This window comes from Pyrgilauda ruficollis, unplaced genomic scaffold (assembly GCF_017590135.1).
Source record: "Pyrgilauda ruficollis isolate IOZ18807 unplaced genomic scaffold, ASM1759013v1 scaffold9, whole genome shotgun sequence".
In the NCBI taxonomy this organism is placed as follows: domain Eukaryota; kingdom Metazoa; phylum Chordata; class Aves; order Passeriformes; family Passeridae; genus Pyrgilauda; species Pyrgilauda ruficollis.
The window spans coordinates 8,384,025-8,411,375 of record NW_024531043.1 but is presented as its reverse complement, the minus strand read 5'-3'; the positions used below and the strand labels follow the sequence as shown (position 1 = coordinate 8,411,375).

General features: G+C 42.9%; 1 protein-coding gene across 1 annotated transcript; it reads right to left on the bottom strand.

Annotated features, from left to right (window-relative positions):
- Positions 1-1,316: 1,316 nt before the first annotated feature.
- SUSD2 (sushi domain containing 2) lies at positions 1,317-18,138 on the bottom strand. Its single transcript, XM_041488706.1, has 14 exons — positions 17,595-18,138; positions 16,222-16,426; positions 14,737-14,888; positions 14,065-14,232; positions 13,665-13,839; positions 12,063-12,264; positions 10,932-11,017; positions 10,448-10,716; positions 9,338-9,481; positions 8,775-8,930; positions 7,491-7,739; positions 6,907-7,179; positions 6,217-6,402; positions 1,317-1,996 (listed from the first exon to the last, which is right to left on the bottom strand). The coding sequence occupies exons 1-14, from the start codon at positions 17,659-17,661 to the stop codon at positions 1,902-1,904; spliced, it is 2,427 nt and encodes an 808-aa protein (XP_041344640.1). The 5' UTR covers positions 17,662-18,138; the 3' UTR covers positions 1,317-1,901.
- Positions 18,139-27,351: the final 9,213 nt, after the last annotated feature.

Here is a 27,351-nt window from a genome sequence, read left to right as displayed (position 1 = left end):
CGCGCTCTCGTCACTCCCCTCGTACCCAGTGTCCCGCGGAAGAGGTCGGGCAAGAGCCCGTCAGCCCCGTGGCCTGGCGCTGCCGGCCGCTGCCCCTGCCCCGCGCACGCCCTCCGCCCGCCGGGCCGCTCTGGGGGTGTGGGAGCCGATGGGCGAGCGCAGGTGCAGCCCGGCTCTCCTCTCCTGAAGCCGCGAAGGCACGGACGGACACGGCACAGGGAGAGAACGCCGCAAACTTTCTGAGGGACGCGGGCATGAGCGGCTCCGCGGGCGGCGTGATGCTAGAGCCGCACGCTGCCTTTTGGGGCGTCGTTCTAAAAGTGCAAAGGCACCAGCCGCCCCACAGAAGTGACCGGGCTGCGGAGCCGTGCTGAGGGAGCGCTGGCAGAAAGCAGCGCGGCTGCTGAAGCCGCCCTGTCCCCCGTAGGCCGCGTCCCGAGGCGGGCGGAGCTGAGGCCGGGCGGGGGCCGCTGTCCCGGCCGCGGGTGGCAGGATGAGGCACAGGGACAGCCGCACAGACAGCAGCACAGACAGCCACACAAACAGGAACACAGCCGCACAGACAGCCACACAGACAGGAACACACAGCCACAAAGACAGCCACAGGAGCCCTCCACGCCCAGAGACGCTGGACACTGGCGGGCGGGCACGGACATGAGGGGACACCCACGCCTACAGCGCGCACACACCCAGAGCGGCAAACACAAACACAGCAGCTCCCCAACCGAAAGGAGCATCGTTGCTTTCTGAAAATGCACGTGCAGGAAGATAGGGTTTGGGATTTGTGGTTGGTTTGGTTTGGGTTTGTTTGTTTGTTTTCATCTACCTGAAGATACCAAAGTGTCAAGGTGGTAATGTCAAGCAGTCGTCTAACTTCTACAAAGTCCTTACTTGGCCCGTGAGACATTTTAGCAATGGTAGAACAGCTTTGCTAAGAAGCAACCAACATGAAAAAAAACCCCACACTAACAGTTAAAAAAGCATTTAAAAAGTTGCTTTGTCAGGAAGAGAAACAGGGCAAACATCCTTTGTACAAGGTACATCCTTGTACCCCCTTTACAACACTGCTGTGTAATCAAATAGCAACCCATACAGGCAGAGAACAATTTGCTATTCTGAAGAGGAACAATCAAAATACAGTTCGTAGGCCTTATCTATTGTATCAATACACAGTGTGGATGCATCTCACTTTTAGCATACAGAAATCTCCTTCCATATGAAGCTGTAAGGTTGATTTTGAGGAGGGAAATGTGCTTACATTTCTTTTGGCCTTTGTAACACATATAGAAAGCAAAAAATGGTCTTCATATAGTAGCATGGCTTTACACATAAATTTTAATATCACAGCATAGTATGCCACATTCTTATTTCTTTGAGCTGAATTCGTAGTGAATGTAGCATTTTTAAGTGATGAAATACTGAAAAACAATAGCAGTGTTCTGTTAGCTTGGCACTGTGGGGTTTTTTGTGACAGGTTCAGAAGTATTTAGTTCTTCCTCACACATACAGTCTTCTTTCCAAGGGCCGTAACCCCATTTTGTTTCCGTTCACTCAATTTCAATTCCATTTTATCTGGCATTCTATCACTTGTGGACACTGGAACAGAGAAGGGTTAAAATTTTGTAACAGTTGCTAACAAAGTTCAGAAAATCCACCATATCTCCATTTCAGTCCACCAGTATTCCTAGGCAAAACCATTTTCATTCACTATGCTGCCCTCTTTCCCCACCAGTCAGTTTCACATACAGTTGTTCAGTGTTTACACATCAGTTGCGTTTTTTTTTTACCTGTAGCACACTGGCAGTTTGTTGCCAGTTGTCGTTATTAAATTATTATTTAAAAAGTCATAACAGTTGCTATTTCTTTAGGAGGTTCATTTGTGTTTTCAGTTCAGTTAAGTCTTACCTCTCCTTTCTGCATAAATAACCCAGACGTCCCAGGACTGCAAGGCCGACTATTCCAAATACACTGCCAATAACAATTACTTGTTTGATACCTGAAAAAAAGAGACCAACCACAAAAAACCCATGAAGGCTTTTATACACATTTCTTCATATCTGTTTGAATGCAGTCACATGACAATTTTTGAAATGGTACAAATTGTGCTGATTTTTCTGTTCTCTTTATTTGAGGAACTGCCTCCCTTGGCAGTGGGATTGGACTAAATGATGTCCAGAGGTCCCTTCCAACCTTTCATCCTTTCAGATTCTCTGAAACTGGTAAAGATTAGGAACTCACAGAATTCCTACATTTGACTGTTAGGGCAGGTGGTTGCAAAAGCTTTCTAACACAAAGGGTGGCTAGTGGTTAATATGTAGTCAACATTTTGCATGTGCAATATTGACATGGAACTGTCAATCCCAACTGAAATGGTTTTCAATCCTTATTCCATATGGTTTGACTACTTTAAATATTTACCCCTATTTTGGCATTAAATTTTCAAACTACCTTTGCTGCTTAATAATCTACATAAAAGAGAAGTGACTGCTCTGATGTGGGTACATTGAACTGCATCAGAGAGTTTGAACACACTAAAACACGAGAAGTGTCAACTTGATTCTGTGAGTGCCTAACAAGGACACCTGAAAGACAGAAAGAAACCAGATATGAAACAAATTTTGAATAAAAATTATCATTTTGTTTTCTTATTCTTCTAAGCAGTGGCAGATTACCATGACACATAAGAATATTTTTAAAAGTTAGGATATGCAGCATGTGGAGTGAACTGTCTGGGAGAAACAAAAATTCCTACATTTTGTATCTGAGCCTTAATACATCAGGGCTGCATTTTTGTCAGCCTTCCTTCCTTCCATCACTTTGTCACACCCGCCCAACCCACAGCCTAGCACACAGTGATGGCAGAGTGGCAGAACAGACACTTCTATGATCCTAGAACAGATTATTCAGCTGGTAATTTAGTTTATAATGAAGCTTAAGGAAAGAAATGGGATACATAAACTGTTTCACAAGCATTGGTCCATCATCCAGTAACTTCTGAACAAGGCTTAATGTTTGTTTTACACATCCTTCACTGGGAGGCACCCAGTCTCTGCCAAGTGATGAGAACCCACCACTGGCTAAAGAAGTTAGTCCAGTAGTGATTTGCCTCTGTTGTGAAATCTTTGTGTTTAGAAAAAGCACAGAAGACTAATGAGATTTCTGACAGCTTTTCAAAATGAACAGCATTTACACAGAGCCTGAGACTGGAAAAGGAAATCTAAAAGTGAATAGAGGAGAGGGGGAGAAAGGAGAAAGTAACCCAAAAGACAAACAAAACTAGATTGCCCTTAGTATCTCCATAATGTCTGTCTCAGAAAGACTGTATGTACTTATGTTGCCACTATCTTATGATTTTTAGCTGGATATTACATCTCATTTTACTTTTTGCTTTTGCTGGATGGCTTCTTTGTTCTTCCTCTTTGTGATATTCTGTGAAGAGCTTGCAGTGGTACTGGCAAGACTTGCAGTGGGATTGTAATTAGAAGCATAGCAAAATAATTATTAGCAGAGGATTTCCATGGAAACTTTAGTCCAAGGAAGCAAAACTCAAAAACAACAATATGCAGGCCCAAAAACATAATTTGTATTTGAAGTTTCTAAACACCGAAATGGATTTTGTAAAATAACTGGCATTACATTTTCTTGTTTCCACCTCTTTTCCCATCCAATTTTCATGGTTCCAATGCCTTTATTTTAAATATTCTCTTTTGAAAAGACATATAGCAACTAAAAAAACCTTGATGATTTGCAAGACAGAGCTTGAATTTGATGTGCCACAAAACTGCAGCCTTGTAAAGAAATACACCTGTAAGCTTGGAATAACAGAGGGCTGGGCCCTGTGCTCCTGACCAGCATGAAAGAAATAATTTGACAAAGTTTGTGTTTGATAGTTCACTTTCAAAGTAAAAAAGTGACTGCTGTTCACAGTGGCTAGGTCAGTGGTCACCCATTCAGGCACTCAGAAATTGGGAGGGGCTGTCCATTAATTTTGTCAGGTTTTGTCATTAATTTTTCTGGTTTCAAGAAGGTCTTTGTCACAGGACTTGATAAAATGGATATTGGTGAAACAGCAGCATGCTGCTGTGTAAAGAGAAAAACAATAAAGAAAACTGACATCAGGAACAACAGATTTTGACAACACAAGGACCTCTTCTGTTCTGGAGAAGAGAAGGTTTGGGGGATGGAGAGTAGAGAAAATAGCCAAATAGAGAAGTAAGACAAGGAAAACTGGCCCTGGATTTCAGCTGTGTCTTGGACCAGAGGCAGAAATGTATTTAGTGGAAAGCAAGCACTAGCTGTCCATGCTATAAAAAAATGAGAAGTTTAGATATTAGTGAAAGGAACTTTGAACTGTATTGCCTCTCTTCTCTGTAGAGACCTGGGCCTGTCAATAAAATAGCATTCTCAGACAAACACTGACATCTAGCAGAACACCTTATGGAAGAAGGAGAAACAAGGCTAGCTATAAATGCCACTAGTAGGGCATAGCAGTAAGAAAAAAAGAATGGAGAAATTTGTATTTTATATTGTGTTGCTCAGTTGTTGGTGTTGTCAGTATCCTGCTGCTGTGGACAGCATTGCCATACTCCCAACTTCCTGCAGCTAATAGAAACCATCAATTTTGGTTCACATTGCAAATGAACTAGAACACCAAATATCAAATAGTAAGGAAGATCTTTGTTGTAATAAGATCAATAAAATTCTTTCACACCTTGTTTCTCTTTGTCACCTTCCAGGAAAGCATTGGAAAACATTGTGGGTTTTGTTTGCTTATTCACAAAGCTGTGTCATGTCTCCATCCTTCTGAATGTAATCACTGCATATCTTCCAGCTCCTTTCCTCTGATCTCACAGGGCTGCCTTTCTGTCCCCCTTTTGCTAGTGTAAATGTCAGCATCTGTTTTGCTTATTGAGACTGACTGGCTCTTATCCAGTATGTATGTGGTTGATGGCAGCAGTGGAAAAATATTCTTAGCTTTCAGCTTGGCAGAAAGTTTTGCCATTGCCTTTTTAAGATCTGGCCTTTGTGAATTTTTCTGCTGCCCAAACTCACTGCAGTTCATCTTACAAATATTACTAAGTTCAAATATTTACTAACTCACTGCATGGCAAATGTACAAGCAATTGGTACAGGCAGCAGAGGCTGATGAAATGTGCCAGCATGACAGGAATTCGTTGCTGATGTGAAGTGCACTTTCCACATTTCTTTGGAAGAAGGTCTTAGAATGGAGAATCTGTTAGTATGAATTATTTGATGAGTGCTTTTGGGAGCTATTAACTCAGCATTGAAAGTGCTTCAACATGCCATCTGGCCTCGCACCACCCTGGTGCTTTGAAATATTGCCATCTTGAGGACATTTGGAGTCTATGTGGTGAATGAATAAAAAGAAAATTTTGGGCCGTTTTCTGTAAATCATAGAGACAGCCTATGCTACTAAACTGCTACTAAATCCAATAATCCCAGGCTAACTGATAATCTATTAGTAGTAACACAAGAGGGGGAATAAATCTATGTTATTTATACTAAATACTATTGTATCATTCACAATACTTTTACTGCTGTAGAATAATAGAATTATGTTTTGAGATAACATAATCTTTTAGAAAAAAAAGAGTGAAAGGGTTCAATATGTGTGGGCTGTGTCTGCTCTTGAATCACAGAATCACAGAAGAGTGGAGGTGGGATGGGACCTCTGGGGGTCATTTTGTCCAACTCCCCTGTTCAAGCAGGACCACCCAGAGTGAGATGCCCAGGACCATGACCTGACAACTTCTGAATATCTCCAGGGAGGGAGACTCTGGAACTTCTCTGGGCAAGCTGTGCCAGTGCTCAGTCATCATCACAGTAAAAAAGGGGTTTCTCTTGTTCAGAGGGAAGCTTCTGTGTTTCAGAGCATGCCTATGGCCTCTTGTCTTGTCCCTGAGCACTACTGCAAAAATCCTGGCTCCATCCCCTTTTCACCCACCCTTCAGGTACCTGTACCCACTGATAAAACAACAACTTTAATACCTCCACCAGAATGCACATAACCACCGCAAGTCACCTGTTATTTAGATTTGGTTAATAGTTTTTCTACAAATTTAGACATCTCATGTCCAATGTTTTACCAAGTAAGAGAAGTTGCTTTTGTCAAGGGCCATCATGGTGTACTGAGATTGCCTTGTCCTTGATAATGATTTTTCAGTGACAATATGTGATATTTAAAAGGCAACAGACCTGTTACTGGGCTGCACTGGGGTGTGTCTCCTGACCAGGCTCCTGACACTTGGCAAGTTCTTTCCTGTGACCCTCCTGTGAGTTCATAGCCCTCATTGCAGGTGAAACTGATGGTTGAGCCCAGCAGGTAGTTAGTATTATTCTTTCTTCCATTGGTTGGATGATCCAGCCAGCCACAAGAGATCACTAATAAAAGAGACACATTTGGTTAGAGTATTTAGGAATTAGACCAGCAAACCTCCATTACAATGATTCAAACAGCATTTTAGTGGCAACTCATGGAAAAACAAAGATTTTTAGGCTATCTGAAAGACAGTATTTCCTGCTACTTTTAAAATTTATTTTGAAGTCCAAGGAAGACAGCTTAATGTATATAAAATGAAGATAAATTTTCTATGCTGTGGTGTTACAGTGGAAGAAATGGAAAGAAATTTATTTTGAGTTTGCCTAAGTATTCTATCAGTACAGAGATTTCCTGATACAAAGATGATTTCCCACAATCAGATTATTTATAGGTGCCTGAACCTACAGTTAAGCAAAGCCTCCTCATAGATGCCCTGTAGAAATAATTGTGGTGATGCTCCTTATGGGCTGTTCACTTAAGGTTTGGACTTGATGATCCCAGTGGGTCCCTTCCCACTCAGAATATCCTGTTATTCTGTAATGATGTTTTGTGGAATATTGTATCACCTGGCTCTAGATGTTCTACCAGCAGCTTGTGATTCTGATGGGAAAGTCTTGTGGAACTTCCCACTAGAAGGCTTCTTGTGGTCAGGACATCAAATCTGCAGAATGGGTCAGAGCCACAGTGTGAGACCATCTCTTCTAGCAGGGGATCAGCAGGGTCCTCATGGGGGGAGAACACGGGCAGAAAGGAGGCATTGTGCTTGTCCCCATGAACAAAACTGTTCAGTAAGAACTCCGTGTCATAAGTAAAGAGAGAAGTTCCATTTTCAATTGCCCCTTGAGAGACAGAGACAGAAAGAAAGATTCACATGTAACATTGCCAACTAGACCACCTTCTGCTATTAATCCAGGTGTTTATCTACAGAAATGTGGCTGGAGCTGGAAGAGATCTAGGAACAAAGTGCTGAACACTCCATCATGGTTCTGTTTTCACTCCCCATATGGGTAGAGGAGGGCATATTTATCTTACTGCCTTCTCTTCCCCCAGTACTAGTTGCTTGGCACAGACTTCATTTCCTAGTCCTTAAATCATAAGCTGTCTTAAATATGTAAAGAAAATGTAATAATAGACCATAGAAATTACTTACAGCTAGCTCCAAATTCAAACACCTGCTGGGGACTTGCATGAACTGACATGGTGGTTTTATTCTTGAAGGTGTAGTCATCCTCTGGATTGCCATTCATTACTCCAAAGAGACCCCATGTGTGATTTGTAAACTCCTCTGGGAGCAGAATTGTCAGGGTCAGAAATCCTCCAGTTCCCCTTATTTGCACTCCAGACCCAGAAGAGAACATCACTGTGATGTTCTGATCAGGTGTAGAATAGAGAAAGAGACCTATAACGAGAGGAAGAGGACAAAATAGCTAATTATCCACAGTGAAAAAATTTTTAGCATCAGTTTAAATCATCAGTTTTAACCATTTTTCATACAGCTTTTCCTCCCCTCCACTCTGAGCTGCACTCTGAGAAGCATTTAAAGGGAAGCCACACCTTCACTAAGTTGTGATTAGATGGCTGCTAGAGAGTGGCAGCAAAGAGATGTCCGCTGTTGATATAAGATGCCTCCTGCCACTGTCCCAGCCCAGAAGCTTAAAGATATGAGATGTTCATATCAGAGAGTGCCTGTGAGCTGGAAGCACCACTGTCAGTGGGCACAGTTTTCCCCTCCTTCTCCCTTGTCTTGTCAACACCGCCCTAGTATGGCTTCTTCTCCAGGCCCCCTCAATGTCCTTTTCATTTGTTTTCCTCCCTGCATCTCTGCTTCTGCAGCTCCTTGTCAGTGTAGCCTTCCACCTGCTCTTCAGCCATGTGAGGAATACTGATTGCTAGCCACAGAAATGCTCCTCTGCTGAATAGGGGGATTACTGTTAAAATGGAAGTGATGTATGATTAGTATTTGTCAAATTATCATTAAAAGTAATCAAACAATCACAGCCCTGTTGGACAAAAAGTCAACTTTTTCTCTTTTTGTCTTTTCAGTCTTTTTGGCAGAAGAACAGAGGAATAATATCTGACCTATTGAGAGAGCTCCAAAGAGGTAAATATGAAATGGAGTTATATTTTAGCATATATTTTACTTATATTTCACTATATTTCATTTCATTTGCTAGGCTTCATTGCATTAGATGCAGTAAGCTCAAAGCAGAATGTAAAGGACAGATTTAATTCCATTCACTGTCCTCAGGATGAGGAGGAAAACCACTGCTCTACAAACAGGTGAAAGAGGACATAGAAACCATGGACACTGGAGCCACCTGTTAGAACACTTGACAAAAGGATGCTGAAAAAAGGGTTGAAATGCATGCACCTAGAGACACTTTTAACTGTCCATGGGCTCCATCAGAATGAGAGGCTGATATGTATAACTAACCTTTCAAGTCCATCCAGGTTTGTTCAGAGAAGCTGAGAACCCTCTGGTTCAGGAGGACCTCCAGGTGCAAATCCTCAGAGTAGCGCACTTCAATCACATCAGAGCTGTTCTCCTGCATGGCCACTGCAGACAAGCCTGTCCCCTGAGCCCCAGTTCCTTCCAAATGAAAAAAAAACAACAATGCTATCAAAGTGCATCAGCTGGCAGCTGTGCCTATTGCCTGATTTCAAGAACTGGCCTTATGTTTCCTTATTGATGAGAATGGGCATGGAGAGAAATAAGAATTTTTTTGGAGCTCTTAAACACAGTGGAAAACTTTACACTTCCATTACTCACACCCAATAAAACTAGCAATTAAACTTCGATTGGGAAGTTTTTCCTGAAGATGTCTGCTTTCTGATTATCTTCAGAATGGTGACTGTTCACAAATGGCCAAACAAGAAAACTAGAGACGACAGAGATAACAGGAGGATTGCTGCTAAGTACAAATCAAGCAAATATCAAATCTCAGTTCTGCAAATCTCAGAAGTTCAGAAGCTCTGCTTCCTCTCTTATCAACTTACCATTGGAAAAGTGTGCCTGCTGTGTCCTCCCTTGCACTCTCAGGGATGTGAGATCAGACTCTACCAATGTGTATTCTCCTAGGCCATTGAAGGTGAAGTTCAGACCATCAAATGTAAAGAAATGAGGATCCCCAAAAGCAGATGCTATTTTTAAAAGCAAAAAGAGAATTAAGAACAAGCAAAAATCATAACCTGTTACTCCTCAAGTTCATGAGAAAGGAAAGAGGCTAGAAGTCTGTGTCACATGCAATATATGGGGAGATTTGGACATGAATACAGGGCTATTGCCTTATCTTTGCATCCATACCCTTTGCACCCTTATCCCCTTTTGCATTTCCAACTTCCATGTAAATTGCTCCAAGTTGCTTCTAATTTACCTTCTTTTGTATGCTTTAATCTGTATAGTAACTAATACAATGCACCTTGCCATCAAGTTGTAAAGTTGTATTTTCACAAATTCAAACTCTGCTTCTGCCAATACTTTTGATGGGGTTTCTTTAAGCAGCCAGACCACCCATTCATGACCCCTAACTACCTAATGCAAGGCCCTCTACAGTTTTCTCCTTTTTTCCTGATGCAAACCACTGCCTCTTTGCACTTCTTTGTGGGAGGCCAAGTCCTGCTGGACACCTCATAGAAGGCAAAATGTGGTAGCAACAGAGGTATGGCAAGATTTGATGACTGAGTTAAAAGCAAGTGAGAGAAAACCAGACGCATTGTAAATTGTAAAACTTTCTTATTTGATATGAATATTTCTCATCATAATAGCTTTTCTAGCTACTTTCTACCTGTCACTAACCATCTCTAGCCACCTTTTTTTCTCAAGAAGTCCACACTGATGATATAAAGCCGTGGACATTGACTACTATGCTTTGACTATTTAGGTTCCAGGGGTGAGCGAGATGCTCAACCGCAGAAAATCTTGCAGCACAATTAAAAAACATATACAGATTTTGTAAGTGATAGATCAATAGAAACCTTCCATAGAATTTTTCCACAGGACATTGTACCCTCATCATTGTCAACTCATATATACACATATAGAAATATTCTAAAAGCCAAGACTGTATGAAAAATCTACACCCCATAAGGAAAGTCTGGAGCCCTTACCAGCTCGGGGAGGGCGGTACGTCCTGCAGTCACTAGAGGGCCGCCTTTTCATATAGAAGTCACAATTCTCAGACCACAGGCAGCAGTAATAGAAGCTGATAACATCATAAAGCCAGTGGGAAAAGCCAGGTATCCGAGGAGGCTTCAAGAAAGGTGCTGACCCCCAGTCATGTCCTCGATCAGGTGTGCTGCCTCCGGTGGAGTCGCGCGTGAGGATTTGGGTTCCCGTGGAGTCATAGCAGCACTGCTGGCCAGCCCCATACTGGGGACTGATTGAGAAAAGCAGCAAGAAAACCATCATTTAGCTCTGTGGGGTCCGTTTCTATTTAGGGGCTGCTTACTGACTTTTTACGGATACAGCTGAATATTTCGTTTGCCAAACTCTATCTGATGTACAGTTAGACTTCAGCCCTGATTCTGTGATGCTGCTGTCTCTGGGGTAAAAGGATTAATCAAAAAAATGCAGTTTAAAAATGTACTTTACCTGGCTTGAATAGCTCTTACACAATGCACAGCACCAGGATGATAAGTACACACGCTCCCCTTTTCAATATCACAGCCATAATCTGTCTGAAAAAGATCAATGTTCACACTTAATGGGGTTCTTTCCTCATTGTCCTTTCTGTTCTTACATTCTGTTCCCACCCTTTGTATCTGGCATGTGTGTTAAGTTGACATGAACTGCTTAAGGTTGTGTTGAATAGCGTGGAATGATAGGAAAAATAGTGAATTTAATACTCAAGTGTCTGGAGCAACATGTCTGACCTGAACATTTTGTAGTCTGTTACAACAGACCTTGAAGAACAAATGCAGCCAGATGGGATTCAAGTGTAAGTGTACAACAAACACAGACACAACAGAGTAAATGTTTATTCTGTGTTCTTAGACAGAGGCAGTAGATCTATTCTTTATCTTCACAAGGTTTTATACATCATGTTTGGAGTTTCATAACTAGAATAGTAACAATGTTTACCTAAACCTTTTTTTTTTTTTTTAATGCATAAACACATGCCACCATTTGGTCCCATAAATAGGAGACAAAGTCACTCTCATCTGGTCCTCAGATCAGCAGAGTAAGTGAAAGTGTAGACTGAATGGCAATTGATTTCTTGGCTTTTGTCAGTTCCTTGATAACAGTGAAGCTGAGAAGGAGGAAGGAAGCAGGATAAAGGAAATAATGGATTACAGCTCTGGGCTTGAGCTCTGAAGTATAAGGCAGAAGGGTTTGCAGCAAAGTGTGATGAACTAGGCAGAAATAGTTTGTCACAGCATGGAATATCATCTTCAAACACAGACTGTGATTTTGTAGGATCTCAAAGAAGCCATCCCTGCTCCCAGCTCCACAGAGTGTTTACAGTCTGCTATTGGAACTACTGTTTTAATTCCCTGTTTGAATGTCATTTCCATCTCCTATTCTATAGGCACTTTTATTCATACTACCTAGACAAGCTGTATTTACCTCTGCCATTTGATATGCTACTTGGGCAAATTTAAATGTAACTTAATTTCTTTGTAATGATGTTTAGAGAGGGAACAGGGGTGTGTGTGGAGTTTGGCACTCCTTAAGCTTCCACCTGGAATTGAAATAAGCCAGAGGGATCAAGTAATAACTTACGTGGAACCTGCCAGTGTCAGCTCTTGCCTGTGCCAAGGTGCAAGGGCAGTCTATAATCTCTTCCAGGAAGTTTGGAAGCAACTCTTCCTTTCTGTCCCATTCCATACATTTTGCAGTTGCCCATGCTTTTGGGTCATTTCTGAAGGCTTTCTCAAGGTGCCAAGCCAATGCATGGTCTGAGCTCCAGATTGATGGAATGTTGCTGGGGGTGGGGGGGAAGAGAAACAAAAAATAGATCTGATTGAACAAGCACTATTTTGACAGTAGCACTGTGGCTCAATTGCTAATTATAATTAAAAAGCATCTTTTGACTTTTAAGTTATTTCATTGCAAAGCCCACTGCTTTCTTTTTCCTTCAAAAAGTTATGGCAAATCAAAATTTTCCAAACTCAGGAGGTGACAGGACAGCATGCAGCAAGTATGCAGTAATCAGAATCTATTTTAGAATCATGATTCTGACTTACATGGATCCTTTTAGAGGAAGGTTTTGCATTCATGCCTTTTGACATTGCAATTTCATTAGGCCAGAATGAAGAATATCTGGATTCTTTAACAAAACATAACACCTGCACCCCAGCAATATCAGGACTAATGGCTACAGAAACCATTCAGAATCCTTGAAATGTTCCAAAGCACTCTGCTTTTCCCCATGAAAAAAAAATCTTAACAAAGTATAATAAAAAACCCTCTAGAAGGAGAAAAGGTTATCATTGTCTGGGTAGCAACTCCTAAATGCTCAAAGAGATTCTGACATTTTAGCAATATGTTGTAACACTGAAGAGTTGGCATTAATATGCTCACAGAGTCTACACTATCTACATCAAACCTGCAGATATGGAAGAATTATGAAGGAATATCCATGGAGCACTTACACAGGTAGTTCACCAAAAATCATGGGGAAATATGCAATGAAATAAAAGAAAATGGGCATAAAATTTGAAGGAATGCAAAAAACCTGCACACAAAATAGAAGAGGAAGGCCTGTGGCTGCAGTGACTGAAGTTCTACAATTAGGGACTCCTCCACAGTTGTGACAAAACAAAAAAATCAGCAGATGACAGCATGGGCTTGGCTGGAGTAATTTTCTTCACAGCAGACACGTTTTAGATTTGTGACCAAGACAGTGCTGATAACACACCAGTGTTTTATCTCCTGCTGGCATGGTGTCAAGGTCTTCTCTGTGTCTCATGCTGGCCCCAGGGAGAAGGCCAGGAGGGAGCACAGCTGTGACAGCCAACCCAAACTGACCAAAGGGATATTCCATGCCCTCGACCAGCATGTCCATCAATAAAACTGCAGGAGTGTTTTTCTAAAACAGCCCTTACTGTGACTGACTGTGCATCAGTCTGCTCGAGGTAGACTTTATGATTCTTCCTCCATGCTCCTCTTTACTTAGTAAACTGTCTTTATGTTGACCCATGAGTCTTTCTCACTTTTGACCTTCCAGTTTTCTCCCCATTTTTTCCCATTAAATGGAGCCTGAGTCTCAGTTTTGGAATGCCAAAGGAGACAACAGCTTATAAGGTAGCTATTATTATCATCATTATTATTATTGTTATTGTTATTATTGTTATTATGTTGTTGTTGTTGTGATGCACTTGCCTCTGCCCATCAAAATAGTTGCTGGGTATAATTCTCAAAATTCCATAGTCCCAAGTACTGTAATTTCCTTCAGCAGGTACAGGAATGAAAGAATATTTCCCTGTATTGGGGGTTTCTCTTGCCAAAGTATAAAGGTATTTCCATTCACCCCTCCAGTTTTCTGAATAACTGTCACCTGTCAGATAGAGGAAGAAAAGGGTTTTGGATGCTGGAAAAGAGCAATGGCCACAAGATTGAAATTAGATGTCTCCACCCATATGTAAATCAAAAGGAAAAGCTGACATTACTGTCATCAGTTATTTATACTTGCAGGTGTCAGTGAAAGTGGTCACAAGCTGTGCAGAGCTCTGAACAGAAGTTATGTGTGTGATAAATGCTTGCAGGAAAAGGGTCACTTTACCTGTTTCCTGGTATCCCCAGACTTCTATGTTGACGTGGGTTGCTGCAAGTGTCTGGTGTGTCCAGGTAAGAGTTAAGTTTCCACCAGTGTTGGAGGTGCCATAGTATTGCCATTTTGTCTCATTTACCAATGTGCATTTTTCTTCATCTGAAACTTTGCTGTGATGTACTGCATTGCAGAGCAGAAAAAGAGGGCTAATGACATTTTGGCTTTGCAGAGTCCTGAGAAAGTGCTACTCTATCATTTAAAATTTAGCAGGATTTCTCCTGGGTATGTTTTACACAGCATGGGATGCATGGCATGAAAAGAATAGGCTGAAGCTGAGAGAATGCAATGCTTACTAATACTTGCAGTCCTTAGAATGCAACACCACAATGCAATTATTTGAAGAGGGAACAAAAAGGGATAGAAGTAGGGATGAAGTGGGAGCTGTTTTGGTCAACCTCATTTTTAAGCAGGACTTTTTATCAGTTAATGCTGCTGCTGCTACTCAATTGCTGTGCAAGTTCATCTCTCAAAAGATGAATTAACATGAGGCTAGTGAGACTTCCTTTTCTGAGGCCTGTTAAGGAAAAAAAAAACTGATCAAAAGGAAAAGACTTCTGTAATCTTGCATGCATGGAGGAAGAATATAGGAAGAAGAGGGAGAGGGATGCTGTAGATATAAGTAACCTGATAACCAAGTTCCAGAGTAGGGAAACGTTGCCCCAGCATCTGTAGAAATTTCAAAAGGGATGAAACCAGTCTCATAAAGCAATGGGGAGATGCAGTGGGCTTTTCCATCCTTGTCAATATAGCCACTGGTTCTGATTTGCTTCTTGAACCTGTAGATGTTGAAAACACTTTTCAGTGTCAGCACAGATAGAAGGAAAATTCTGAATGTGCTTCAACAAGCAACCTTTTGTCATGTGTGGATCATTTCAAGTCTGGGGCTGTTTTGCTTGTAGCAGGGAATATAAACTGGGAAAATCTGCTCATTACATCAATGTGAATTCTGCTGTGAACTGCACAAATATACAGCAATCCACAAACCTTCAACTTACTGTTTAATTTAACTCACTGGGGGAGTGAGACATGATAAATTAGCAACAAAGGGGCAACAGGAAGAGGAAAATAACATTATAGCATTAGTAGGATTACAGGGTGGCTAACAGCAACCATGATGCAGTAATTGCAAATTTCTGGTTTGTTTTTTTTTTTCCCCTGGTAAGTCCTGTGAGGGCACTTAAAAGTAATTTCATGCTCTTCTAGATTTTCTGTTGCAAAGGTTAACTCAGAAGGCACTGCTTGTTATTTAACCATTTGCTTCTAGTTAGGGCTCTTGCCCAGAGTCCTAGGGGATAACCCCACCTGTGATTCTTCAAGCCTGATATATTGGGACTGAATATCTACTCCACGTATCAGAGGGAGCTGGGGCCTGCCAGGAAATAGTACCTTTGCTTTTCTGCACTGGAATTTGCCTTGGCTATAATTATGTAACTCTGCAGGCACACACTTGTGTTCTACAGAATGAATGCCTTTGGTCAAAGGTTTTCCAAATAAAGAATAGAAAACCTGTTCAGGTACTGCTACCCAGATGGGAAGGACTCCAAATTCTCACTCAGAACCTTCTGTGGAAATAATAGCACAACATCCGGGTCATCAAAATTCAGTGTACTGTATGTATTGCATGTGCCACGTGCACCTAAGTGTGATATAGGCTGACACATTTGGGATGCACAGCTTTCTCTTACAGGAAAAACATCAGCTGTCCTACCTACATTTCTGTCTTGCTGTTTTCTCATTCAGATTAAGAAATAAATACTTCTTTCCCACAAAGGGAAACACTAAAGAAATATTGACAGTCAAGTGCCCTGAAAGGAAACTCTTTTCAAAAAGTCACTGTTTTAATATGTTAAGGGAAGAATGAGCAGAGTCATGATTGTACCACACAATAACTCAACCTAAAAAAACCAATCCTGTGTAGAAATACAGTCAACAGGTACCCTTGAGGGTGAGAGTGAGCAGAACTTTTGTACTTTTCAGGATTCTAACAACTTTACGAAGTTTTCACTCCTGTATAGACTGGTCTTGTTTTGTGGTAATTGCCTATTGTTGGAGAGTGAGATTATAAAGTTTTGCCTCCCTTTGGCAGAGGAATATAAAATCATGGCCCACCTGCATTTTAGCACAGAAGAGGGATCAAAAGCTGTGTTGTTAATCAAAAAGTCTTTGCCTCCCATAAGAGATCCTGAGTATGGAGAAATTTGAAGACAGAATTCCTTATAATCAGGACAGCATGTCCCCAAGGACTGGCATGTCACCTGGCAAGAACAGGTACCAAGCAGCTCCCCACATCGCTGTGCACAAGAGTCTTGAGCTCCTTGTTAAAGGAAGAAAAAAAAGCCAGTCAGGAATGTTATTGAACTCTTCTAGATGTTCTCTGAAGCACAAGTACATCACCCAAAGGACTGCTGTAAGTAAATAAAATAGCCTGGTTATGTTAGTTTAGGAGTGTATTTAGGTGAAGGTTGTAATCAACTGCATATTAAGGTTGCTCCATTTTGAATAGCAAAATACATTTATTTACCTCCCAGACAGTATATAATTTCATTAATTCCATGGGTATTTTTACATGTAATAGACAGATAAGACAGATAAATCTCCAGAGCAGCCCCTCAGTGAGTGCCACTAATTACATCTATTTTTGAGAATAAGTCTTAAACATATCAGAACAGGGGAAAGTTAACATCAGCAATGAAATGGACTCCAACACAAGTTTATTAAGAGCTACTTAAAAGTTTTTGTTTTGTGCATTTCACTTGAGTCTGGCCTTAACAAGGCAGGTACACAGACAGGTGAGCAGGCTCTTGGCTTACAGACTGTCAGTAATTACTGGACACCACATGGGAAACTACTCAACAAATAAAACAGTGAGAAGAAGACAAGACATTACAGTAACATTGTCAAAAATAGCAGACATTTAAGGGGGGATGAACAAGCTGCAGAGACAGCTGGGAGCACTGAGGACCTTTTGGGAAGTGGAATCTTGCAAGGACAACACTGCTTGGGAACTATATCAAGAATACCATGCAGTGCTGAGATGATCTAGGTAAGCATCAGAAATTCTAAACTTGGACATGGACCTTGCAAAATTGGAACCAATTATGAAAAGTTGGAGGATTGATTATTTGGGAGGACACAAGCAAAAAGAAATGCAGGGATCAAGGTAGGTGGTGAAGAACAAGCACAGGAAAATGCAAAGAAGGGAAGTAAAAGCACTTGTTCATTATGGGAAGCTAGAAAATTTTTCTCTGTCTTGAAATATATTTGCTCCATTCTCCAGATTGTCTGTTTACTTACAGAAGAGATCCACTGGCCTGCTGGAAATTACAGAGGAAGAGACTGAAAATGAAACCATGCAGGTAAAAGCTGGCCTGTGTGTCTTTGGTATCAACAATTTCTTACCTGAAGTAGAATTTCTTATTCTGAAGTAGAGAAGTCAAAAAAGTTTGCAGTTAAAAGCAGCAAAATGTTTGAAAATCACTTACCTGCATTCCAAAGAGCAATGAGGGTGGAAAGAATGAAGAAAGAAACATCCAAGCCAATGAATTTCATATTTTGTCCAGATGATTCTGGACGGCTGATTGTGGTAGTCCCTGTGCTAGTCTGGGAAAAGCCTTCAATGGAAACGGGTGTCCAGAAATAAACAAGATTCTCACTGTTCAAAGGTTTGTTGTAAATTACTGAAGCAAAACAAATTGAATGAAATGCTCCATTTCAGAGGTCATCTCCAATCCAGGAAAAGATTGAAGGGGAGATAGTCGCTGCAACTCCTTCACATTAATAGTCAAGTTTTTCTGAAAGGGGGGTAGGTGTTTATTGTTTTACGAGCATTTCTGCTTCAAAGCTCAAGGCCATGGGGTCATTGGCAAAAGTTCTATGCTTTAATTTTGCTGCAGGAGCTAAAACCTGTTATCACTTAGGAGAATGATAAAGAATACGTGCTGACAGTACAGTTTAGTTCAGAAGATAATGAGATATTGAGGAAGCATGCTTACTGCACTGGATGTGACAGCATGAGGGCTGATTTAAATGAAGGTAGACCCCTCCTTTCCCCTCATTTTAAGAGGTTAAATTGAAGAAAACTCACCCCTTTTCATCATTTTAAGGGCTTAAATCAAAGGGTTCCCCTCCATTTCAGAGCACTTCTGCCTGTTCCCCAGCACCACGTCTCTCGTGTGGGAGCGGTCCTTGGATATATGCAGTTTTGGAGGTGGAATTGAAATTCCAGCAATGGGATCCAGGCAGAGAATGGCAGCAATGCCAGCTCCTTTCCATAGGAAGGAAAGCAGGCAGCCCCAGTGTCTCCGGTGACAGGCTGTCCTGGGGAGGTGAAGCCCCAAGTCCTCTCTGTCCTGGCAGCTTTTGTCTGGGAGCAATCCTCGGGTATATTGAATTTTGTGGGTGGAATCCGAGCGGCGGGCACATGAGCAGTGCCTGAGATGCCTCGCTGGTGGCACCTGGTGACTCACAGCGCTACTGCAAAGCACAAATGAGCTCCTGGGCAGCGCTTGCAAGCGAAATTCGTGCTCAGAAACTGCAAACCATCAACATGCACAGGAACAAGAAACTGCAGGCTGGAGCTGGGCTCCGAAAGCAAGGGAGCTGAAAGTGTTTCTTTGGACAAACCCATATGGAAAAACTCCCTTTTTGTCCCATCAGTCTGGGTCTGTAGGACTGAATCTTTGCAGTTAAGAGACAATAGAGTTGTTAGTAGCACTTAAACCTCTCAAATGTTTTTATCTCTCAGGGAACTGGGCCAGCACTGAGCTACTCCCATGTGCCTGGAGAGCTCTGGGGAGGGGCAAGATGATGTCCCACTTCTGTCTGGGAAAAATGGCACGAAAATAAAACGTAGTTTCCCTTCTCTCTCTCTCTAATCCATAACTGAAGCAGTTCTGTAGGACAACATGGACATCACTGCTCCCCCCCCAGTTTGGGTGAAATATTGATATAGTTTATAAATATTCCCTCTCCTCAGTCCTTCACTGCACAGAGAGGAAATTTACTCTGTCCTTTGTTCCCAACAACACCTTTCCAGCCCAAATCCCAGTTCTCACAGGCACAAACTAAACAGACCTAAGGCATTGGTTCAATCATGGCCTGGAATTCCCAGCTCCATGTTCTCTGGATTGCTCAAGCAAACACTCACAGCAGTCTCACCTCAGCCCAGAGACTGAGCTCAGACTAAGCCCATCACCAGTGCTGCTGGTTCAGATCACAAAGATGTAGGAGCAGCAATGCTGGGGCCCTGCTGGGATGGCCTTGGCATGGCTTTCCCACTGCCACTGCTCCTGGAGCTGTAGGCTCTTAGGCTCTCTCAAGCCTAAGCTTAGCCCCAGCCCTCACAAAAAAGAATGCCTTGTGTAGGCTGTTGAGTCCTCTACTGGAAGAGAGGGAGCAGCTCATCAGGAATGCACTTCCTCCATCTCTCTCTTGACTCTGGAACACCTTCATTATCATGCACAACCAGGATAAACAAGTGAGATTGGAAACCCTCTAAGCAAAATCCGTGCTCGGGCGAGTAGAGCTTTGCAGGACCCACGCTAATCCTGCTCTACAAAGCACATTCCAAACATTTGGCACCTCCTGCATTTATAGGAATGAAGGAAGTCATGTCCCTACTGGCCTTCACCTCCTTCAGGGGTACAGATGGGCCCTGCCTCTCAAAGCTCTTGGCCCAGTGAGCCTGCCAGGGAAGCAAGCTCATGGCTGCCCTTGGAACCTGTCTCTAAATAGTTTCATTCTGGCAGGATGATGTAGTGGAGCCTGGCTGTTATTGCTACCCCCTGGGTCACACAAGGTAGCAGTGACGTGATGGAACAACTTGGGCTCTGTCACAGCAGCTCATCTGTCAGTGCCCCGCTGAGATGCGCAGCAGAGCTGGTGTCAGTGCTTGGTGCAGAGGGGGATGGTCCCAGTGCTGCTCCAGCGCCCACAGCAGGAGCTGTTTCTCCTTAGGAAACTGAAATGCTTTTTACCATGCTGCCAAAGGCCATCTGTCTGTTTATTTGCTGCTGTCCACCCTGCTGGGAGCTGGTGCAGATCTTTGTGCTTTGCCCTCTCCTACCGGAGCCTTTGGCATGGGCAGGAGGAGGTGGCTGCAGTTGGGTGAGCTGGCACCTCTGCAGATCCTGGGCAAAGCCATTTGGGTAATACATCTCCTTCCATGGGTGTCTGAAGACTGGTACAGGCTGACTTGGGAAGTGCTGCCAAGAGATTGCTGATCCTTCAGCAATTCCTGTTTCCTTTGGTCCCTGCACGAGGCTGCCAAGAGAAACGAGCTTGACCAACACCTGCAGGGGCTGCTTTACCAGCTCTGAAGCAGCATCCCTGCTGCTCTGCTCCCAAAACATAGGAAGGGCTCTCATGCTGTCCTGAGCCTTGCAAAACAAGTGTTGAGTTTTACTTCCACTCTGCTCCCCACTTTCCTGTCTGTGTCTCTGAGGGTGAAGAAGCAAAGAGCTGCCAGCAGGCTGCACTGCCAGGCAGAGCTGAGTGTGCTCCTGCCCTCACTATCTCAGGTTTGTTTGGGCTGGGCCAGGCAGGTGTGCCCAGGGGAGCTCCAGGGCTGTACCCGAGTGGAAGATTGCAGAGAGAAAGTGCTGCATTGTTCTCCGCCTGCAGCCACCTTACCTGAACCCAGCTCTGAAGCATGCTGGCACAGAGGGATGTGAAGAGCTGTGGTAAATGTTAAGGAATAATTCTAACATGCATCAGGAATACCCAACATAGCACTGAACTTCTGAAGTCAGATATTTTGGGTGTTCCCAGCACTGCAGCAGAACAGTTTGTGTAGCTGCTGTGCCTGGTTGAGCCCATTGCTATGCACAGAGCAGCAAAGAGAGTGTTGCTATTGGACTTTCCTTCACTTCTTACTTCTTGGAGCCACGATTGCAGAGCAGATTAAATTCTTTTTAATGTCAGAAGAAAGGCCTAAATGCAGTAGTTATTATTGTTTAGTATTTGGCAAACCATGCTGGATTAGGGCAGGGTGAACAGTAGGAGAAATATCAGAAGTCCATTCTAATATTGCCTTTTATATGGATTACAAGTTATGTCACTAGGGACTCATATTCCAAACTGGAGACAAGCAGCCCCTTGTGACTGCTGGTGAAATCCAGCAGCAGGAGGGAAAATGGAGCAGCAGCCAGCTGGGGAGGCAGTGCCTTCCCAGGAGCAACTCAGCTCATCCTGGGGCAAGTACAGGTCCCTGCTCACAAACTTCTGTGGTGAATGTTTGACTCAAGGCCTGTCTTCTGAATCCTTTCCTCAGTGCTCCCAAGCTTCCCTCTTTGGGCCATCAGCCAAGGAATCAGGCATATCAACCAACAGACCGTTTGTTTTTCCAGGGGCTGTGTAAATTGTGCTATTGTTATCAGTGAAACCAGGTCTGCTCGTGGCCTCCTGCTCTGCGGGCGGTGGAGGGCTCTGATCTCCTGCTCCTGTGGCTCTGATCTCCTGCTCCTGTGGCTCTGATCTCCTGCTCCTGTGCTTTCTGAGGGTGGGGCAACAGCTTGCACGAGTTTCCAGAGCACCAAACACGAGGTGAGCACTCTGTAACTGCTTCCAGAGACAAGCTGGCCCTACCACAGCTGTGGATTTGGACTTGCAGCAGATGTGAGAGTGGTAGGACATCATACCTGTGTGGTTGTGCAGCCAGAATTGCTGAGCTTTCCAGTGGTCTTGCCCTTGCTCTGAAATAAGGACATGAAAATGCTGTTCTTTTGAATGTGCTGTTTATCTGGTTAAAGGTTTGCTCTGGTCAAGTGGGATGTAACAAGGCTGGAGCAGTTTTGAAGAAGGTCCAGGTCTGGATTTTTGCTCAGATCTGGAGCAATAGATCTATATCTTTTGGTGTTTGATTCAGTTCTGCTCACAGCCCCACAGACAGAGGATTTACCCGTGGGAGATTCTGCCCTGTGCTGTTCTTCATAATCAACAACCATCCTTGATGTACACCCTGATAAGGCTCCAGGAATTCACTCATCCTGCTGTGATAAAACTCCCTGTGCTGCTGCTCCAGCCCTGCACACCTGGGCACAGCCCTGGAGCAGCCTCTGCCTCTCGTGTGTGCTGATTTGGCTCATACCCAGCTCTGTCTCTCTTTTGCTTCACCCATCCTCACAAAACCAAGCACAATCTGCTCGTGTGTGTGTGCTTCAAGAGCCCTGCCAGGAACAAAGAGAAGTCCAAATATTTGTGTTGGGCTGTTACTCTTTCCATTCAGGCGATAAATGACAGACTGCAGCAGAGTCTTTGTGTGCTGTGTGGGATTTCCACTGAAGCTGGCTCCAGCTTCACAACCTCACCAAGATGAAACACCTACAATTAACAGTTGGGTTTTAACTGGAGGGAAAATGACTGAGTATGATTGAAATATGGCCTTAAAAAAAACCAAACATCAAAACCCAAAACAAAAACCCACAAACAAACCAAACACACAAAAAAAAAAACCCAAAAAAACACCAAAAAAACAAACCACACCAAACCAAACAAAAAACAAAACAAAACAAAACAAAACAACAACAACAACAACCTGAGAAAAATCATCAGATCTTCCCTGTGTCAGATGAGAAGTGCCTGGTCTCTGTGCATGCAGAACGGAATTTTCACTCTGAGCTCTGGGAGCTCTGCTGGTGATTTCTGTCCCAGAGCCTGGGATACAAGCTGTCAGTCTGCACACAAATATTTCAGAGCTGCTTTCCTCTGCAATTTCCAAGCTTAAATCCATGTGGGGCCTGAGTTTCCTTGGGCCTGAACCTCTTTTTGTCTGAGCTGACCAAGGGGATGGAGATGTCTGCACACAAATTAATTCCTGAACTTCAGATCCCTGCTTCTGGGAAGATGCTGGGCTTCAGTGCTTGGTAAACCCAGGAACAGAATGGTGAGAGAGCTCCAGGTGTGAGCTAGCTCAGGACACAAGCTGGTCTGGTGTCACTGGGCCTGTTCACAATTTGGGATAAAGGAAGGAAAGACATAATCCAGCCTTGTGGGATTTGACATACCAACATGCCAGACAAATTCTGCTTGCTCTCTCAAGTAAATTTGGTGTTTCCTGCTAGTGCCACCATGAGTTTTCTCACTCAGAAGTTTCTTATAAGGAACTAATTAGCCTTGAAACCTTAAGGATTGACTCTTCAAACATAAATACTCCCTATAATTACCTTCTCTTTGGATATCTTTAGTGTTTCATTCTACACAGCAGACAGTACTAATATTATAACATCAAGTTAAATCACATCTACTTTGGGCAATTGAAAAGCTATCAAAAGTGACAGGAGCTTCAGAAAAAACCTAATATCAGAAAATAATCATGTCAGAAATCTCTCTGGCTTCCTTTTTTATCCTATTCATTACACTCAGCAGAGAAAAGAAGTACTGAGTCTGCTTCAGCTGCTGTTTCCAAGAAGGATCCATTTTGGCAGACTCTTTAAGCTCCTTCCTTCTTAGGTCACTTCTGAGATCACATAAGAGCTGAGGAACCTCCCAGCAGCCTGTTTCACTAAGTGCTCTGCCCTGTTTTGCTTCTGGGCTCAGGCTGGCACTTGAGAGTTACGCCTACCTGAGCTGTAATAAAGTATGTAAATGTTCCAGGCAGAGAGTAGAAGATGGGTAGAATCTGTATGGTCTACATTAGAACTGCCTAAATTCAATTTATTACCACAGCCTGACCCTAACCTTCACTGACTGACACCTTTGAGGAGTGGGTAGCAGAGGGATAAATCCTTAGCTGCCCTTGAGTCTTCATTACTGGCAGCTGGGAGAGGTCAAGGGTACAAGGAGAGAATTTTGCCAAACATATTTATTTTTCAAGATAAATGAAATATAGGTCTCAAACCCTTTGCCAAGGCTATGTGTGCATCACTATTTAAAATCAGTTGATCGATAACAGTTCTTGCAATCAGTCCAAGGAATTCTGTTGGAAATTTTCTGGAAAATACAAACCTGTTACAGCCAATGATAAGGGGTATTACTCTTTAATGAAATTAGAGGGTAAACAGCAAAGAGGCCTTGAGTTTGTTTTCTTTTTGGATAATGGAAAAAAAATCAGATGGTATGTAATACAGCAATGTATAAGCTGGTCACTTTATGTAGCTAGAGAATAGGTTTAACAGTGCCTGAAATCATTGCTCATTGTGAATCTGAAGCACATTTTCTCCTGAAATTTTCCATCTCCCCTCTCATCTGATAAGCCATCAGGCAGGGATTCAGGCAGGCTTGCCCACCAGCCCAGTGGCTCTTCACTCCCACTTCCAACCTGTGGCACTCCCGTAAGAAGCATTTGTACAGAAACAGCCCAGCACTGGCAGGTCTGTCCTGAGCAGCTGAAAGAGCTTGGCTACAGAGCAAATGAAATCTGGGGTGTGGTGTGCTGCTCAGGAGCTGCAGCTGGGATGCTCAGGAGCTCGTGCTGCAGGGATGCCCTCACATGGCCCGTGCCAAGCAGCTGGCCAGGGCCAGCCAGGACATTTCCTGGGTGATGCAGACAGCTGTGCCTCCTGGTCACAGGGAACTGGCCAAATGATGACACAGGCACTTGATTTGCTGTGTAACAGCAGACCCTCTGTGATTCAGGTAAGAGCACACTTATGTTGTTAAAATGGTATCATTTGCTCCAGGACCTATTTGTGCATAGTCCTTCTAAAGGAATCCAACCACAAGAATTTCTCTGATCAAATTAGGCAGGTTGGCTCGGCGTGGGTGGGTCTGTGGGTGGCAGTTCTCATCCTCAGTGACAGAGCTGACTTGCAGTGCCTGGCAGTGTTTGTGTTTCCATTGTCTCTGATACATTTTCTCTTTTTATATGTATTCCTTTAAGTGTTCTTGGGGCATCCTATTTACATGTGAGAAACCTTGCTCTGAAGCTCACTGTCAGAAAAAACTAAACCTCCCATCTCCCAAGGCCTGTTCCTGCCGGCTCCCTCTCACCTGGGATGACCAGAATGAACATGCAGGTGTGACAGGGAATGAGTGTGCACCTTGCTATGGCTGTTCCTACCCTTGTCCAGTGGCTTTTTCTGTGTCACAGTCACAGGGGACTGCTCTTCTGTGCTTTACACAACAGGCTGTGCTCACACAGGTATCAACAGATTACTTCTTTATCACAGCCTCAATTTCATGTCCTGTGACACATTAAATTGATGTTACACATGTCTTTCAAGTTGATTCTCCTCCCAAGCATGTTGGCTGGCATTAGCCAGCTCCTCTGCTGGTTCAAGTCAGTGTAATTAGAATAGTTTCATCTGGCTGAGAGAGGCCCCAAGCTCCTATATGGATGCTACAGTAAATTGAGAATGGTTGAGTAAGTTCTGAAAACATACAGCCTGAGGATGATGAAGCACTTGGAGTTTTTAATGAAAGATATATTAGTTTAAAAAATTAAGACTGTTGACAGAAAAATCTGATTCTCATTGTAAAATCTGAAATCTAAAGCAAGTTGTGCCAAGCTCAAAGCCTAGTCTTGTGAGCCACGGGATATCAACAAGTTTTCTTAAATCAAATATTTCCAGTGTTCCTCTCCTACCCTTAGGTGCCATTCAACTCTATTCTTTTGCTTTTTGGTTTTTCCTCTTTATCCATCATATATAGCTTCTGAAGGAGAAAATCCTAAACATATAATCAGTATTGCTGAAATGATACAATATCTTATCTAAACCAAGCTGACTGTTATGCTTTGAATGGGAAATGTGCTACATTCCTCCCCAGGCTTAGGTCTGTAATATTATGTCTACACAAGAAAACTCAAACAGGCCTTTAGGGTCCTGAATATGGGAAGGATCAGGCTGAGACTGATAGCCACATTAAAATTGTGGGGCATTTTCTATCTCATGTAAGTCCCACAGTCCCACAAGCTTTCCAGTACCAATTCCTTTGTGTTCCTCAGAAATTTATATCATTGACTAGCATGATCCCAGGCTTTTCTATGACCTCTGTTACTGCAGCTGACCACTGGCCCCACAATATTTATTGTATTTCTCTACCTCTGCAATTCCACTCACCTCATTTTACAGAGGGACAGAGGAATGGAGGGGTTAGAAAAGTCTGTGCATATCTTAATTCTCATTACGTTGTTGCTAATGAAGAGGTGCCCAGAGCTTCCCAGGAAATTTGTTGCAAAGCAGGGAGCACAAATGCACCCAGGACTTTGGAAATGTGTGCTCAAACCTTCTCTTCCATGCCCTGTCCGTGGGGTCAGACCATTCTTTTTATAGTGTTAAGCAAGTTCATAACCTTTTTGCAGAAGGGGAGACAGATAAACTTGTTTACCATATTTTATCTTGTGGTTCATTTTTGGCTCCATTCTGGTTTCCAAGTATTTGTCTGATTTTGTTTATTTGCGCTAGAATGGAAGGGAACTGCAATTAAATACAAGTGGTATTAATAGCTTGTTGCATGTGGCTCTGCTTTCTGTAACCAGATTATACTAATGTTGCTATTCAAGCCTTGAAGCTGCAAAAAATGTCCCATCCTAATTACATAACCCCAGCTGAGGTCCCTTGGTAATAGGTGAGTGCATAAAACTCTTCCTGACAAGTTTCTCACGAGTCAGAGGACCTTGGTATCCTGCTTATTATGCCATGTTAATTTTAAAAGGCTCTTGTCAACCAATAACCCAATAACTTTTCTTCCCTCTGGGTTTTGTTAGGTTAATCCATGAGTCATGGAATATTTGACTATGAATTCATGACTCATGGGAAAGCACCACGGCCATCACAGTCCTGGGTGATTTTGCTGCCTGGTGCTGCCTGGGCACGTGCATTCCCAGTGCTTGGATGGACACCACAAATGCATCCTGCAACACTGCAGAGCATCAATAAACCCAAAACCTTCCACTGAGAAATATTAGTGTTAACCTGGCTTCTGAGCAGAACAATTCTCAGGACTTATACCCAGCTTTGGGGAGAGCATTGGTGATGGACAGAGAATTTAAAAAAAAAAAACAGGGTCAGCCTTTTTCCTCCTGCTTTTATTCAGATATTTCCTTTTATTAGTGATGGTGTCTTGTTGCATTTGACAAGGGACAAATGACAAATGCTGAGCTGTGTACATTTCTGATCTTTAATTGGGCATAACCATTACTGCATTAGTTGCTACAAAAATCAAAGTAGTACAGAAATAATGATGAGAAATTAGGTCTTTTAAGGCCTTGTCCTTTACACAGATAAGGGAAAGGGAGAGATAGCAGTCTAGGGGACTGAAATACCTAAATACTTCTCAGAAATGCATCTCTGATTTGTCAGA

Bases quoted from the DNA above. Each gene is read 5' to 3' on its own strand.
- SUSD2 (XM_041488706.1), bottom strand. From the start codon at position 17,661: ATGAAATTCATTGGCTTGGATGTTTCTTTCTTCATTCTTTCCACCCTC. The intron at 14,889-16,221 runs GTGGGCCATGAT...CAACATCTACAG, and splicing joins TCTTCTGTGCTAAAATGCAG to GTTCAAGAAGCAAATCAGAA. The intron at 11,018-12,062 runs GTAAGTTATTAC...GATCTTTTTCAG, and splicing joins CTGACACTGGCAGGTTCCAC to ACAGATTATGGCTGTGATAT.